Source organism: Vipera ursinii, assembly GCF_947247035.1.
Source record: "Vipera ursinii genome assembly, chromosome: 3".
Taxonomy (NCBI): domain Eukaryota; kingdom Metazoa; phylum Chordata; class Lepidosauria; order Squamata; family Viperidae; genus Vipera; species Vipera ursinii.
This window is the reverse complement of record NC_139516.1, coordinates 187843019-187860297: the sequence shown is the minus strand read 5'-3', so window position 1 is coordinate 187860297 and position 17279 is coordinate 187843019. Positions and strand designations below refer to the sequence as shown.

Here is a 17279-nt window from a genome sequence, read left to right as displayed (position 1 = left end):
ATACATTAAGTAAATGAAAAGCTTTTATTTTAAAGAATGCCTTTAATATGCATTCCTCAATCTGTTAATTAATAATTCTGGAGGGGTTATGTCTGCTGATAATTTCCATCTAATCTGCATGTTACTACAGCATAGTTTCTAAAGGAAAAGACTGATCAGGAGATTTGGATTCACATCACCACTCTATACTAAGTCTTCTTCCTTTTCTATTTTGTAGTGTAGAATATTTTCCATTCTAATTATATTATTAATATGCTACTCATGGATTTACTAAAATGGAATATTTTCTCATTCTTGTAGGTGAAAGTTGACTTAATTGAACTGTCAGAAAAAGGATGTAGTGACTTTGACCTGCAAGCAGAGCTAGAGAGGTCATTTGTTACAGAGCCTTCTTCTCCTGGTCGGACCAAAACCACAAAAGGCTTTAAACTTGGCAAACATAAGCATGAGACATTTATAACTTCCAGGTAACCAGTGGCTTTGATTTTGCACAATTTTTGTGTTCCTTCGAGTCATTGTTGACTCATGGCAAAACTGCCTGACAGGTGCCTGAAGATTTCAGAAGTGGTTTGTCATTGCCTACTTCCTGGGACTGAGAGAGAATGACTGGCCCAAGATCACTCAGCTGGCTTCAATCCTAAGGTTCATTCATTCCCCACAGTCTCCTGGTTTCTAACCTGATGCCTTTACCCAGTACACTAAACTGGTTCTGTACATGTACAGGTAGACTTCACTTAATGGCTGGTCTGTTTAGCTGTGGTTTAAAGTTACAAAGATGCTAAAAAATTAACTTTATGGTTGGTCCTTGCATTTACAACTGTGAAAGTATCTCAGGAATCACATGCTCACCATTTGTATGTACCACAGCAGGCTTCTGACAAGCAGAGTCAATAGAGAAGCCAGCAATAAAATTGCAAGTCATGGTCATATGATATCTCACATAAACGGGCTAATTCGCTTAACAATCTCAGTGGAAGTGAGGTCATAAGTCCATCAAAATCATGTGATATTTTGCTAGGCAACAGAGTTTCTGCCCCAATTGTGATCATTAAGCAATGACAACCTGTATATCCAATTAAATATATGCAATATGTATACCTAAAGATGGATTTATATAACTTCACTGCACAAATTGTAATTTTGTGAGCACGATATAATGAGATTAACAACTGTGGTCACAAACTATTCAGCACATTGTTTGCATGACTGTAGCAAACGTCTCATAAGCTTAATAGTTTAAGTGAACAATCATTCAAATTGCATGTGTTGTATATCACAAGATTTAGAAAAACGAACCCTAAAATTTCCAGTTTCATAGTTTGGGAAACCAAACGAAACAAGCTAAAAAGTAAGAGTTGCTGAAAATGATGCAACTAACCAATGTGGGTAAGCTTCAGTCTGGATTATTTTGTCACAAAGAATATACAATGGGCTCCAATGAAAGAAGCATTTCTCTTTCTAAGATATTACAAATATATGTGCTAGAATGAAATAAGGATATGACAGATTGATGAAAGAAGGGAAGATTCCTTAAACCCCTTTTAGACTTAAATCTGAGATTTGGTAAATTCTGTAGAATATATCAATGAGTTATAGGAATACTATTTGTATTTAACTGATATGAAAATGCTTGCTTGAACTAGCAATGTCAACATAGTTCAATTCTGAAAAATATTCAGACAAGTGACCACAAAACAACAAGGTTTAATGTGATTTTAGCTGGCTTGTGAAGAATTTGTAAAATTCTCCTTCTCTCTTGCATCTCTGTAGTGGAAAGTCAGAATACATTGAACCTGCCAAAAGGGCCCATATTGTACCTCCACCCAGAGGAAGAGGCAGGGGAGCATTTGGCCAAGGCATCCGCCCCCATGACATCTTCCGTCAGAGGAAACAGAATACCAGCAGGCCGCCCTCTATGCACGTTGATGACTTTGTAGCTGCAGAGAGCAAAGAGGTGGTTCCACCAGATGGGATCCCACCTCCCAAGAGGCCACCTAAAGTTTCACAGAAAATTTCTTCCCGTGGTGGCTTCTCAGGGAACCGTGGAGGGCGTGGAGCTTTTCACAGCCAAAACAGATTCTTCACACCACCTGCTTCGAAAGGTAAGTTATGTGGCTCACTTGAACTTGAAAACTTTGAGCTCTTAAGGAAGGCAGATTGACAGTCAGTTATTTCACATATTCCTTAAAGTGAAATTCATTGTCATGCTGCTATATTATTTATTGTTGCAAGTAAAAATGCAGAATCTGCATGTTTTTTTTCCACATTCTTTCACCTGTCCTCTACTTTAACACTGCTCACTTCCTGTGCTGTTGTACTATGTTTGCCATTTTTAAAAATAATATGCTGTTAAGCTGAGATGTTAAGTTAAATCTAAATGAAAATAAGAGCAATCTGCATTTGGCTTAAGTAGCACTTTTCATTTAGGAAATTATAGTCGCCGTGAAGGAGCCAGAGGATCAAGCTGGAGTGCCCAAAACTCCCCCCGAGGAACATACAGTGAAAGTCGAGGTGGTCAGAGCAATTTCAACAGAGGTCCTCTTCCCCCTCTGAGGCCTTTAAGTTCTGCGGGTAAGGGATTGTTTTCCTCTTACAGTATAATTAATTTCCTTATATATTTTGTATCTAATTGTTCTTTGCATGGAGCTCTCAAGATGCCTTACAAGTCAAGGGTGAAATCACAAAACCACCATTGAATGCAAAATTGAGAAATGATTACCAGATGTAAGTTTTGTTCAAAATAATAGAAAGCAAGCACATATAATTGCTTGGTGGTCAAACGTTTTCCCTGAGATAGTGGGTAATCATCACAAAAAATAGGAGGCATGCCTTCCAGGCAGCATATTGCGTAACAGGCAGAATACAATCATGGAACAATTGGAGCAAGATCCTGAAGTTACTTTTTTATTTACTACATTTAAGTCACAGCAGGTTTGGCACCTTGCCATCCTAGGTTGATCTCAGAGCAAGTTTGGACTTGGCTACTACCTGAGTGGGAGGCCAACAGTAAAAGCCAGGGCTGTAATCAAGAAAAAAACATCCCAGAAGATGGCAGTGGCCAGTTCCTTCTGTTTTGCTGCCAAGAAAATGACATGAACATGTTTATATCCTCTCCAGTTTTTGAGCTTTATTTTATTGTTTAACTTTTCAAGGCATCTGAGATAATTTAATGTACTTTAAAAAAAAGACAATAGAAAAACTCTAAAAAACATGAGGGCAGTTTTTCTTGGGCTGACACCCATTAGATGTTAATGGCATGAGTTCCTTGCTAAAGGCATTTACTCTTATCTGCACAACAACTTGCATGTTTTACCTATTAATTGTTAAAATACATAACTTTAATTAAAATGGGAGTTGGAAATATGCATCAGACAATATCAGAATTAGCATATCTTTTTCAGCCTCAGTAGTTCTCACGTTTTACACATTTTCAGTCAGGTTATTTATTCTTGGTAGCAAGAGTGGTACGGGCCTGAAGGTGGAGCTTTCACCTCACAATCAAGAGGCTATGAGTTCAATCCTAGGTAGTGGCAGATATTTCTCTCTTGATGCAAAGAGAAAATATCTGCTGCAAACTCTGCATAGGAGTTAGGAAGGGTATCCGACCAGGAAATGCTCAACTCCACTGAATCACCCCAATTCCTCCCTGATGAATCATTAAAAGAAGAAAAAAAATCTTGGTAGCAAGTGTTGGTTTTAGCTGCTCTAAATTACAATCCTAATACATTTTTTTCCTCTGCCTGTTATATATCATTTTAGTTTTTTAAACAGTGTGGTATGTTTTCCCGTATACTAAGATTTAATTTGGTCATTTGAAGGGGCTTCCATCAGAAAATTATAATGCATAACTTGTAGATCCCGCTAGAAGTGCATAAATACTGTTGCCAATAACCTTCCCATTTGTTTAAGGCTACCGTCCAAGCCCCCGTGATCGTGCTTCCAGAGGTCGTGGTGGAATTACACCATCTTGGGCAAGCACCAACAACAGTGGTAGTGGTGGTTCAAGAGGAAAATTTGTTAGCGGAAGCAGTGGAAGAGGACGTCACGTTCGTTCCTTTACTCGATAAACAGTTCTGACTGAAGATTTCAAGATGATGGTGAAACACTTAAATATTTGAGGACCAATGCTAGACCTTTGGTATTTGAGGGCAGCAAGACATTACTTTTTTTAGGGATTCAATTTTGTTTCATACGAGATCTGAGATTTCAATAAAACTGTCTTTTTGTGTGTAACATTTGCCTGTGTTTGGGGCATGACGTGGCAGTGTGCCAGAAATAAAGATTTTTTTTCAGTAGATTTGCAATGTGGCTTTCACCCAAGATACAGAGACTACCTCTGCTAAGTAATGAATGAAGAACACCTTTTGGCACTCTATAGCAGAATTTGTCAAGCATCTCCCTAAAGCTCCAGTTGTTGTATTATTTATTTGATCAACTTCTAAAGCTGCCATTCATCAAGCTACTTTGGATGCTGCAAGGTTATTTTTAGGTGAAGCCGTTTCAGAAGAAAGATATATTTTAGAAAGTTTAGGCAACTTGTAAATGCCACATGTCCTAGCTCTCTTATTTTGTAAAACAGTTGGCACTTTCCAGGTATTTGAAAAGCTGAAGATGAGGTATATATTGGGAAGAGGGTATATCTGAAGTGATATTATAGTTGCCACTTTCAACAAAATAGAGTTACATTACAATGGTACACAGAGTAATGAAACTACAATCAGGGTTCCTGATGATGTGGAGAACTAGAGTTATACATCCTCGATTTAGTAACCAGTTGGAACTTGTGACTTGGTTGTTAAGTGAAACATGTAACTAAGTGAAACTGCAACCACTAATATTCTTTCTTCAGTTCTCTTTTGCTTTACAACCTACAGTCATAAAGTCACTGTACCAGGCAATTGGTCATTAAACAAGGACTACAATTAGTTCTTGACTTACAACAATTATTTCAGTGACTATACTTATGGCAATACTGAACAAAGGGACGTACAACCAATCTCCAAAGTTACAGCTGTTGCAGTGCCCCTGTGGTCATGTGATTGCAATCTGGGCTCTTGACAACCCATTTACACTTACAACCTGTTGCCAAGGGCCCTAAAATCACATGATTTACAATCTTCTCTGCTGAATTCTCAGAAAATTAATGGGGAAGCTGACTGAGGTGGTCACAACTGCTACCACTTACTGAGAAGATTCCTTCTGGTCTCTGGAGGCTGGCTGATCACGCACTGTGCCAAAATCCAAGCAGGATTTTCTGCCTCCCTGGCTCATGCTGGAAAGAAGTTGCCTTGCCTAATGACCAGGGCATTTATTTAACTCCAGGACTGCCTGGATTGCCATAAGCAAAGCAGTCACACTTTACAACTGCATTGCTTGGTGACAGCAATCCCAGACACAATTGTCATTGTAGGTCAAGGACAACCTGAACTATTGAGCAGCTGATCTTCCCCAGCAACCAAGAACTTGAGACAGAGGCACTGGGATAGGGTCCTATGTCTCCGTTTTGGTTTTCTGAATGAGTAGGGCTGCTATTTCATATAACTTGCCCAAATCTTATCCTTCCAAATTTCAACTGGTTATATTGGTATCATAGTTACTGAGGGTGCGACTTTACAGGCATTTGCTTCAGTGCGACAGAAATTGGTGTTTTCGTACGTAAAGATAAATTTAAGAAATTAGTGAAAAAATGGAACCATTTACAGCAATCTCCATGTTTTCGCAGGCCCTGATTTTTTTCTCTTTCCCAGGGCTATTTGCTAGCAATCACCCACCTAGTTCTCTTTTTCTCCCGTTTCTTGCACCTCTGTTTTATTAAAAGAGACAGAAAGAGAACAGGTAGAGTTATTTTTGAGCGTGATCAAACAATTTTGTCATGCTTTTTTGGATCTCATCAGCCATTCCTGTGTGTATATGTTGGGTGATATATCTCTCTTTGGATCTTCTGCCTTTCCTGGTCTGGGGCTTCCCTGGAGACTCCAGGTGTCTGCCTTGGCTTTGGGACGAAGTATGTCCCTGTTTGGGTTTTCCCGTCTCCCAGGGAAGCCTCCAACTAACATCTTCCTCCTCTGGAGCCAGAAACTTAAAATGCACATGCCAATGGATCATCACTTGCACAGTGATAGCCAGCAACTTCCAGCAGAGCTTCTCCAAAGCCATTTTCTGCCTTGATGTCTCAAGCAGCACAGGTTCAAACATACCTCCTTCCCTCTCTCCCTTTTTCTCATTTAACAGCTCAAACCTGCAGTATGTCCCCCAGCAGCTGACAACAAAGGTTTTCTTCCAGGATTTTAAGTCTCCAAAATCAATATACTTACTAGGTTTGGCCTATATGAATGCCACCTCCATCTGCCCCCCCCAATAGTCTTGGTTAACAGCAGAGCAAATCATTTGCTCTTGGGACGCTGTAGTTATGTTCTGAATATATTTCTCCTGCTATCTCAGACCAGTACAAAAGCAGCTAGCCTGGCCACAAAACCCATACTGTGTGCCATAGTATCACTATTGAGGATTTCTTTTTGAGAATTATACCAGCCAGTTTTAGAGTTGTGCTTTTATCAGCTTTACTCACATGTTAAGTCATATAGTTTTGGTTTCCTATGCCATTCGTGACTTGGGTTAACATAGTTTCAGCTGTTTTACTTCCATCAAACGTTTATCAGTATTAACAGCACCATGAATTAACTGTCGAATTTCTTTTTACTCCATGTGGGTGACAGGATTAATGTAAGAAAAAGCTTTGCTTGTCTACTGAAACCAGCCAAGACTTAATGAACTCCTCTGTTTGTCGCAGCGATAAAATTAACCCACAAGAGCACTGCACTCTCAGAACAGGCACATGGAATAAAAATATTGGAAATGAAGTATTTATTTCAAAGAAAAATTACACAAAGATGCACATTTTAGCAATCCACAGTCAGACCTCTTCTACACTTCTTTCAACAAGCATAATCCACACTGCATAGATCAGGGTTCTCCAACTTTGGCAAATTTAGGACATGTGGACTTCAACTACCAGAATTCCCCAGCCAATTCTGGGAACTGAGTCCACAAGTCTTCAAGTTGCCAAGGTTGGAGACCCCTGGCATAGATTATCAAATTTGTGATAGTATTCCTAATTCCTTTTTGTGCAGCCTCATTTTCCCAAAGAGTAAATTCCTCTATGACTCTTTTTTTTATGGATTGACACTTCTATATTAAACTGTCCTTGACTCCAAAAATCCCATTTTGGCCCATACGTGCAAAAATATTTATTAGCTTTATTAGTTAGCTGAGTATTTGTAATATTGATTTTCTAGTTGCCGAGTATGTGTGATATTAAAAACATTGTTTACAAATTTCTTGAGCTATTTTAATACTGAAAAACATGTTAATCTAAAGGTAGACAAATGAGATTTATGCTGTTCTGGTAATGGAAATTGAAATGCTCATTAACATAAATAGGTTTGGTCCAAATGTAGTTATGGGAGAACTGCTCTTGTGTCAACTTATTTTTTGATTAGGGTGATATCTTTTATTCTGGGATCTCCAGTGAAATATATAGCATTCCCACTTTCAGTTTTATTCTTGAAGCAATCATATGAGGTAGATTGGACTGTAAGATCAACTTACAAATTGTGTTAACTATATTGCAGTTCTGAAGTATTTCTAACAAGGGCCAGGGATATAAAGGCACTGTAAAATCCTCTCTTTAGATATCAACTATAATTTTTTAAAAAACCAAAACCAAGGCTTAAATTTATTATTATTTTGTCCTCCACCTCTAGGATGACAAGTAGCCTATTTTGAAGGTTTACAATTTACTTGAAAAAGAAAAACACTGAGGTAAATTAGAAATCAGGATCAGAATCGAATAATTTATCTTGCATAGTTTAGAATGTCAACTACTGGAAAAAAAATCTTTATTCCTATAATTTTCATATTCAAACTAAGGTCCTGTTTGCCTTAATCTTCAAGTCTAAGATTTTTTAAAAATACCCTATTCTGAATAGCAGAAAGACATTTTGTTACTCATTTGAGGAGGGAAAAATAATAGATTCCGTAAAACAAGGTTTTTAAATCATTCCCAGGTTTTTAAATTCCTAAGTGACTACTGAAATAGTTAACACATGAAGATGCTCTCTTTTAAATACGATTCTTCCCAAACTCAATGAGATTTGAAAGGATCTCAAGGAAAATAAAGCCTATAAATGAGTACTGATTTGTTTTATTTTATTGGATTTATATACCGCCCTTTCCCGAAGGAAAATAAGATAATAATAGAATTAGAATAAGATAATAATTTTTCCCTCTAAAATTAGTTCAAAGTTCAGCAAACCTGGTTTTAAAACGTTTAGTTTTATATGGCTGTTGCTTCCCATGTTTTTAGTTTCATACTATCCAGCCGTGATAGAGGCTGGGAATGTGTTACTTTCTTGCTTTCAGCTCTTGGAGAGAGGCTGTCTTTTTGGAAGTTCTTCATTAATTCCAACAATTCACGTTTTTCAAGTTCTGCCTGCTCCAACTCTTGGCGATGCTGTCTTTCTGTTGCCATCAGAGTCTGCATGTTAGACATCATCTTGGACATTTGACTCTAAAAAGCATTTAAAGAGTTAATTTTATCATAAAATATTGCCGATTGCTAAAAGAGAATAGCAAATATTGCATTTTCTTTTACACAGGCATTATCTTCCCTTTCCCGTAAATACAGCAATGTGGTGTTCTTAAGAACTGCCTCCACAATTTTATACAGGCATCAAATACAGTATGAGAATAGTAAAGACGAATGGTAATAGCCAAGTTATTTTATTCTCTTCATTAATTATCTGAGCCATCTACTCTACCTGATTAAGCACAACAGATGCTAGATTTTCTTTACAAGCAGTCCTCGGGTTATGATGGTAATTGGGGCCAGGATTGTCACTGCTAAGTGATGTGACATAAAGTGCAATGTCAAGTGATTGCATCGCTTAGCAATGGCAATCCTGTCAGTTCTGCTTGCCACTGTAACTGCAGGACGCACAGCTTTTTTTATTCCAGAAGAGGTGGGAGTGTAGGGGAATGTGGGGGTGCTGTGGGTAGGTCAGCAAAGGCTATGGTGCAGGCACATACCACAGAGTGCAGATGGGTGCTGTGGAATACACAGTCTCTGTGGACTCCTCAGGAGAAGCAGTGATGGAGACAACTTGTGACCTTTCCTGTTGCATATTAAACCAACTACCCTCCTGCAAATCCAATTATATATTAAAAGATAAACCCAGGTGTGCAATATGGTGAATTGAACAGGACATAGTAAAACAATGAGGGATCCTTGCTCACCTGAACCCAAATACCTAGGAAACAGCCAGGTCTTGATCACATTTCTAATGCCACCATGACTGATATCAACGTGTGCTGGAAGGAAGATCATTTCAAAGAGCAGGGGCAGCCACTGAAAAGTCACACTTCCTAGGTTCCATAAGACAACAATTCTTAGATGAGGGGACCTAAAACGTGCTGTCCCGATGAGAACATGAGGGACAGGCAGATTTTTGGAGAAACAGGCAGTTCCAAAAGTAGCCTGGTCCTGTGCTTTATAGGTGATAACCAGTACTTTGAATCAGTACCTGGATGCCTATTGCCTGCAGAATAACAATGTCTTTTGGGCGCAATGGGCTGCACCTCGTAACTACCTGTGCCACTGCACTCTGAACCAGCTGAAGCTTCCAGATGGTCTTGGAGACCACAACACCTAGCATGACAATAGCTAAACATTATTACAAATAATAAGCATGCCATACTACTTAGTGAATATTGCTTTCATCAGATCAAAGAGCCATGGCAGGGTGAATTTTACAACAATTTGGAGCCAGCTTGATATTTCTTCTTTTTTTAAAGAGACACTTCAATAAGCATTCTCCAAGTTTCCTTTGGGGAGAATTCATAAATTGGTAGAAAAAGTTATTTCATGGTTGGATCTCAGCATGGAGTAAAACAGTAAGAGCACCAATTCACTAAAAACAGTTCCTGTGGTGGCAAAAGACAATACAGTTACCTTAAGGTCTTCAATATCTTTTTGCAAAAGACTCTCTTTTTTCACCATGTATCTCCTTTGGGAATCTAAGCGAGACTGCATCTCATGTTTTGTATCTTCCATTTGGCAGTTCATGCCAGATCTTAAGAAAAGAAAGTGTACTCTCCTTGAATAAGACTGATAATTTTTACATCAGTTTGAAAATCTGAAATAATCCCTTAGCTATTTTGACAGTATTTCAAATGCGAAAAATCAAGAATCTCCAGTTAGACAGTTTTATCAGCTTGTCAATTTCTTCACACTTATACAACCTTTAAGTAACTGTCTAATTCCCCCTTGATAAGCGGAGTTGTTTTCAGGATTGGCAGAGATGATAGACTAAATATTACAGATATTCTAGAACTAGTAGTTTCTTCATCTTTGGCAATAAGTCAATGACTGTGATACTAATATAACAATTAAGTTAGAGCTTTTACAGCTGACTCTTAGTCAAGAGGGTACAATTTTACCTGAGTAGCTCTAGTTCAGTTCTCAGTTCTGCCACACAGTTGTGCTGGGCATCTTCAGGACCAAGAATGATATATCCACAGCCATTGGGGCATTCCCGACTCCAAAATTCACACGCTACCACATGACTATATAAGTTACGCCTTTCAACTTGGACTGGGCAAGCTGAGTGAAAAACAGGTGAGTAGAAACAGAAGAAACAATTTTATCTCCAATACTGTTAATAAGAGAAATTATTTTTTTACCAAAGTGTTTCTGACCCAGAGAAAATTTCGAGTGATAGTGAATAAGGTGTTCAGTTTTTCTGTTCTTCAGCACATCTTTAGCACATTTAGAAAACTGACAGCTTCTAGAAGTAGTTGGACTTTAAGAGTCCCACCCAATATGGCCAATATTCAAGAATGAGAGGTTCAGTAACATCAGGAAAGGTCCCCGTTAATTATTTCTAATCTAACACAAAGAGAAGTAGTTTGTCTCCCAAACAATGACAAATGGGAAGAAAGAAACATCAGCTTCATGAAAGCTGATGTCAGCTCTTCACGGATTCTGTGAATCCATGGATTCCTCAGCAAGGTGGAAACAAATTAACCCGCACAGAAAGAGAAAAACGAGAACTCAAGAAAGGTCACTTAATAGCAAGGACCAAATTCTTTAAAGGTAAAGGTAAAGGTTCCCCTGCACATGCGTGCTAGTCGTTTCCGACTCTAGGGGCTGGTGCTCATCTCCGTTTCAAAGCCGAAGAGCCAGCGCTTGTCCGAGGACGTCTCCGTGGTCATGTGGCTGGCATGACTAGACGCCAAAGGCGCACGGAATGCTGTTACCTTCCCATCGTAGTGGTCCCTATTTTTCTACTTGCATTTTTTACATGCTTTCAAACTGCTAGGTTGGCAGAAGCTGGGACGAGTAACAGGCGCTCACTCTGTTACGCGGCACTCGGGATTCGACCCGCCAAACTGCCGATCTTCTGATCGACAAGCTCAGCATCTTAACCCACTGAGCCACCGCGTCCCTTGAGCCAAATTCTTTAGGCCCTGCTTAATATAGGTATTAAAAATAAGATTTACCATCGCTACATAAAACATCTCTGCCTTTTACCTACCAATATTTGGACAGGGAATCTGGGTGTATTCACACTCGCATTCATGACTGTCAATGGATTCTAGTGAACACACTACTTCACAGCCACGCTCTCTGTTTCTGCAGTGAAGCTGAAGTCGATTAAGATCATTCCTCATGTACCTACATTAAGAAATTATCATACTTGCAGTATTATAAGATGCATCAATAAAAATGTTTTCTGACAATTTTTTCTTTGAGAAACATGGAAAAATAATATATATATTTTTAAAAAGCACACCCTTTTTGTTGTTGAATAACCAGGGAAAATGAACCAGGGAAAAAATGAAAAAGGATTATGGAATCTTTTCTAATATAGGTAGCCCTCATTATCTATGTGTCCATTACATGCCATTTTGAATATTTGCAACTATTAAAAAGAGGCCAAACTCATTATACACAATAAAGATTAATACATCTCCACTGCATTTATCTTGGTTTTTGATACGTTATACATTTGCAAAATAGCAGACAGGTTTTTGCAGATGTATTATAGGTAGCTCAACTTAAGAACATAAATTGAGCCTAGAATTTCAGTTGTAAGTTCTTGCTGTCATTAAACAAGTCACCATGTGATTGCATCCAATGTTATGATCTTTTTGCAGCAGTTGTTAAGTGAATCCATTTTATCCAATGGGTGTTTTTTGTCAGAATCCAGAAGTAAATGCTGGAAACTGGAAAAAGACAATGAAAATCATGGTCATGTGAACATGGTACACTGCAAATGGCTGCAAGTCAACTGCCAAGCCCCCAAATGTGTTCATGTAACAATGGTGTGTGTGTGTGTGTGTGTGTGTGTGTGTGCGCGCGCATTGGAACTTTGAAATTGGGTTGCAAGTACCTTTGGGGGGGGGGGTGTCTGTCATAACTTCAAACTGTAGCTCATGAATGTCTGCCCCCAAGCCTATTTTTCAAGTGAACTGACTCAGAAAGCCTTTTCAAGGATAGCTTTAAAATCACTTCCACAATCCCATTTTATGAGAAGCAGCTGCAAATAAGAAAATGGCACAAACTGAATCCCTGCCCTATATAGCAACTAATGCCAGATCACGACTAGGAGTTGTGGCAAGTGGCCCCATACCTGCAAAGTGGTCGAAGGACAGATAAATCAAGGAACTGGCGATCCTCTGGGCAGCTGTTGTGTTCAATGAGCCATCCATGGATGCAGGAAGTGCAGAAGGCGTGTTCGCAAGGAGCTTGCAGAGGATCCTGGAGCACATCTCGGCAAATGCAACACATCAGCCCATCATTAACATAACCAACAAAGCGCTCCATGTCATAGCCCATTTTCTCAAACTCGATTAACCTAATATGGGAATGAAATACAGCATTAGCCTTGAGCAGAGGGCAGTAACTTCTTACATTGCCTTTGAAAATCAAGGCTTTCTCTTAAGGACATCAACCTGGCATCTTTACAAAGTGACTGTCCCAGCTGGCAAGTTTTAAACAACTCTCACATACCAAAAAGATGCCTAGCAGATTCAAAGGTAAGATACTTTTATCTTTCGTATCTATCATATATGTATGCAAATCTCTTCAAGTCATTGACTAAACTTCTCAAACATTGTGATGTGTACTTAAGCAAACAGCATGGGTAAAAAATAGAATATGATAAAGTGAATTACATAAAGAATTTTAAAAACACTGAAGCAATATAGCTGGAAGGAGGGATCCATCTTGTCTTCCCATCTGTCTTAAAGTGAAAGGAATAGGTTATATATATAAAATCTCTGGGGAGATATAAACCCAGAGGGCAGGAACTACAGGATCTGGAGGATCCCCATACTGATAAATTCTACAGTACAGGCAGAAATAAATGGAAACAAACAATCCATGAGATCACCAGGCCTCCTGCTATGAAGGGCTTTAAAATTAATAACCAGCAATTTGAATTGCACTTGGAAGCCAATCAGCAACCAGTCCACCTCACAGAAGTTACATGAACGTAATGTACCACTCTGGCCTGTGCTGCTGCATTCAGGACCAGCTGTAGCTTCCAGATAATCTTAAAGGATCATCTCATGTAGAAGTAATTACAATAATCCATTTGTGAAGTGATCAGGATGTGAGTGACTGTCTGAAGAGCCTTTCAATCCAGGAAAGGACACAACTGGTGCACCAAATGTAATGTGCAAAGGCCTTCTTGGTCACAACTAGCACTTGCTCATTGAGTAGAAACTGGGAATCCAAGAGATCCGCATAGTGTGCACAAGTCTCAAATGGGAAAGTGCTACCCCGCGGAGAGTTAATGGCCTTGTCAGGTCTGAACCTGAATTTGTTCCTACCAATCCAGACACCCACACAGTCTTCAAGCACTGGGCTAGGACTTTGATGACATCACTTGACTGGCATGGAGCCAAAATGTACCAATGGGTATAATCAGCTGATGCTCATACTCATGATTGCTGTTGTTAACTGCGAAGTTGTGTCCAACCCATCGCAACCCCATGGACATTCCTCCAGGCCTTCCTGTCCTCTACCATCTTCTAGAGTCCATTTAAGCTCACGCTTACTGCTTCAGTGACTCCAACCAGCCACCTCATTCTCTGTCGTTCCATTCTTCTATTGCCCTCAATCTTTCCCAGCATTAGGCTCTTCTCCAGTGAGTCCTTCCTTCTCATTAGGTGGCCAAAGTATTTGAGTTTCAACTTCAGGATCTGGCCTTCTAAAGAGCAGTTAGGGTTGATCTCCTCTAGGACTGACCGGTTTGATTGCCTTGCAGTCCAAGGGACTCGCAGGAGTCTTCTCCAGCACCATAGTCAAAAGGCTTCAATTCTTTGGCGCTCAGCCTTTCTTATGGTCCAATTTTCACAGCCATACATTGCAACTGGGAAGACCATAGCCTTGACTATACGCACTTTTGTTGACAGGGTGATGTCTCTGCTTTTTAGTGTGCTGTCTAGATTTGCCATGGTTTTCCTGCCCAGGAGCCAGGGTCTTTTAATTTCTTGGCTACAGTCCCCATCTGCAGTGATCTTGGAGCCCAGGAAAATAAAATCTTTCACTACCTCCATTTCTTCCCCATCTATTTGCCAGGAATTGAGAGGACCGGATGCCATGATCTTGGTTTTCTTAATGTTAAGTTTCAACCCAACTTTTGCACTCTCCTTCACCTGCAACATACTCATGACAGCTGACCCCAAACCAATGGATGATTTCACCCAGCAGTTCCATGTAGATATTAAACAGAAGAAAGTGTAGAAACCTGTAGCATCCCACAAAGAGAGAGATCATTCACATTCACAAACGCCAACTGTAACCAACCACAGACAAAGAGAAGCATCATTACAGTGTCTCCCACCCCCAACGTTTGTTACTGTTAATATCATGAATATTAATGAAAGACACTGAAAGATCAAGGAACACAAGCATGGCCATAGAGATGAGGGTGACTATGTAGTTCCCATAGTAGACTACAACCTGCCTACTGGAATGGGTTCAGAGAATCCACTTCCTCCAGGGACTTTTGACCTGAAGCCTGACTACCTTCTCTAAAGAGGGAAGGCTGGAGGATGAGCAATAATTGTCCAAGCCTATTGGATTTAATGATGATCTCTTCAGGAAAGGGGACATCACTACCTCCTTCAAGACCAAGAAAACCATCTCAAAAAGGCTGGCACTGTGGCATAGACATTATTAGTATGCATCTGTACAATGTTCTAATGTCTAAAATACGTTTGCTCATGGAACATAGTATGCGGAACTTAAAACTGTTTGCCTCTCTGCCCATTATCAGGATAACTCCCCAAAAACTGGGGGGGGGGGGAAACCCCAGGACTATATTTGGTTGTGGTGGGCAGCTGCAAAAGACAGACTGAAACATAAAATGGGTTTTGGGTTGCAGAGATTAAAATCATAGGAAAAATATCTCTGAGCGAAGCCCTATGTTGGGCAATGTTTCAGAACGTTTCTAATTTCCTGTATGGTTCATCCTAAACAAATATAAAGGTCTTGGAGAGCTCAGCAGCTGCTTCATTATATCTTGACTCCCCCCTCCCCCCTCTTTTTCCTATTTACTGATGACAATGATCTTGACATAAAGAAACAGTTGAGGCCATACATGAGATTTATTAATAGCATCTTTGCTAACGGAACATTTTTGGGCAGCTGGGACAGAGCAACTGAGGAGATGGAACTGGGGCCATCTGACAGGGATGGCACATCTCCCTTGGCATGTTTTGAGGCCAAGGGCCAAGGACGATGCTGTCCCAGGCCCCTCAGGTATTGGGGGAGCTGGTCGACCAGATAGAGAGCTGCCTGCCTGCACAGAAACAGGGGAGGATTGGCTGCTGACAGGCAATGGTGCTGATAGGCAGACCTTGAAGTGGAACAGCTGCCTCCTCCACTGATCCAAGGGCAAGGAGACCAGAGCACAGACAAGCCCAGAGAACGGCTGCAAGGCTACTCGGGAGCAAGTCACCCCACCCCTCATCACAAGGAACACCTGGGACAGAGTAACTTAAGGAGAAGCCCTGGGGATGTGACTGCAACAGAGCTGTCTCCCACACCCCTGCATGGAGCTGTGTGTCTGGGGAATTTATTTTATGCCCACCTTTTCCCCATAAGGAAATTCTGAGAGTTGAACTCCACATATCTTAAAGTGCCCAAGTTTGAAAAACACTGATCTAAGGCATGGGTGTCAAACTGCTGGTCCATGTGCCGGATGTGTCATGCGGAAGCTACGCCTATCCCAGCAAAGAGAAAAGTCATATGTCATGATATGTCACATGACATGGTGAGTTTGACACCCCTGATCTAAGGCATGGAAGCTTATACAGGTAGTCCTCAACTTCCAAAACCTCTGTTGCAAAGTGAGACAGTTAAGTGAATTTTGCACCACGTTACGACCCGCCACAGTTAAGTGAATTACTGCAGTTGTTAAATTAGTTAACAAGACTATTAAGTGAATCTTGGCTGGCCGGTTGCCCAGCATCAAAATTTTGATCATGTGAACATGGGGACGCTGCCATGGTTATAAGTGAGAAAAATTGGACGTAAGTCACTTTTTTCCAGGGACACTGTAACTTTCAATCGTCATTAAGTAATCTGTTGTAAGTCGAGGACTGCCTGTACTAGAAAGCTCCTGTTAAACTGTAAAACCCGTTTATATTTGCCATCCACCAACATATCAACTTTCGAAAATTTGCTTTCCCCCTTTTTAGTGCAGCGAGAATAGTTTTTTTTTTAAAATAAAAGAGGAAAGTCATATTTTCCAGGAATTCCCCCTTCCGTATAGTCACAGCCTCTCCTGCCGTTCCCTGTGCAAGGCTGCCCGCCCTATCTATTCCGCGTCTCACCCCTTCAAGCCAGGTCCAACTCCTAGTCTACAACGCACCACTCGCTCCGCAGCCAGGAAGAGAAACGCGGAGGAAGTTTCTACCGGCCTCTATGTATCTGGCTTCTCATTGGTCCAGATTCATTAGGACATAGAGTGCCAATGTAGAGTCGCGCAGACAGTGGATTTCTGAGTTTCTCTTCCATGAAATAGCAGACTACCTGGGAATTCGACCCCGCGGCACGAATGTCGCTTGTTTTCTTTAATTCTCCATTGATTTTCGTAAATGGTGACGGGAGACCGCGGGGGTGGGGGGGGGGTGGGAAAAGGTCACTCTTTATTTTGTTCTTTTTGTAATCAGGCTGGGCTAAGACTCGGTGTAAACAGCCTAAA

At 40.3% G+C, this 17279-nt stretch overlaps 2 protein-coding genes across 2 annotated transcripts in view; one reads left to right on the top strand and one right to left on the bottom strand.

The window, feature by feature from the left end:
• VIRMA (vir like m6A methyltransferase associated) overlaps positions 1-4297 on the top strand; it is a 36881-nt gene extending 32584 nt beyond the window's left edge. Inside the window, exons 21-24 of the mRNA XM_083359381.1 lie at positions 301-467; positions 1771-2102; positions 2428-2571; positions 3910-4297. Coding sequence (XP_083215507.1) covers positions 301-467; positions 1771-2102; positions 2428-2571; positions 3910-4067 — 801 coding nt within the window. The 3' untranslated portion in view covers positions 4068-4297. The remainder of the gene's footprint in view (positions 1-300; positions 468-1770; positions 2103-2427; positions 2572-3909) is intronic.
• A 2552-nt stretch (positions 4298-6849) lies between these two features.
• Positions 6850-16978, bottom strand: LOC310637078 (E3 ubiquitin-protein ligase NRDP1-like). Its single transcript, XM_083357347.1, has 6 exons — positions 16909-16978; positions 12693-12917; positions 11595-11734; positions 10498-10660; positions 10010-10130; positions 6850-8569 (listed from the first exon to the last, which is right to left on the bottom strand). The coding sequence occupies exons 2-6, from the start codon at positions 12896-12898 to the stop codon at positions 8336-8338; spliced, it is 864 nt and encodes a 287-aa protein (XP_083213473.1). The 5' UTR covers positions 12899-12917; positions 16909-16978; the 3' UTR covers positions 6850-8335.
• Between the last annotated feature and the right edge of the window lie 301 nt (positions 16979-17279).

Bases quoted from the DNA above. Each gene is read 5' to 3' on its own strand.
- LOC310637078 (XM_083357347.1), bottom strand. From the start codon at position 12,898: ATGGGCTATGACATGGAGCGCTTTGTTGGTTATGTTAATGATGGGCTG. The intron at 11,735-12,692 runs GTATGGGGCCAC...TTCTTAATGTAG, and splicing joins GTCCTTCGACCACTTTGCAG to GTACATGAGGAATGATCTTA. The intron at 10,131-10,497 runs GTAAAATTGTAC...TCTTTTCTTAAG, and splicing joins ACTGAACTAGAGCTACTCAG to ATCTGGCATGAACTGCCAAA.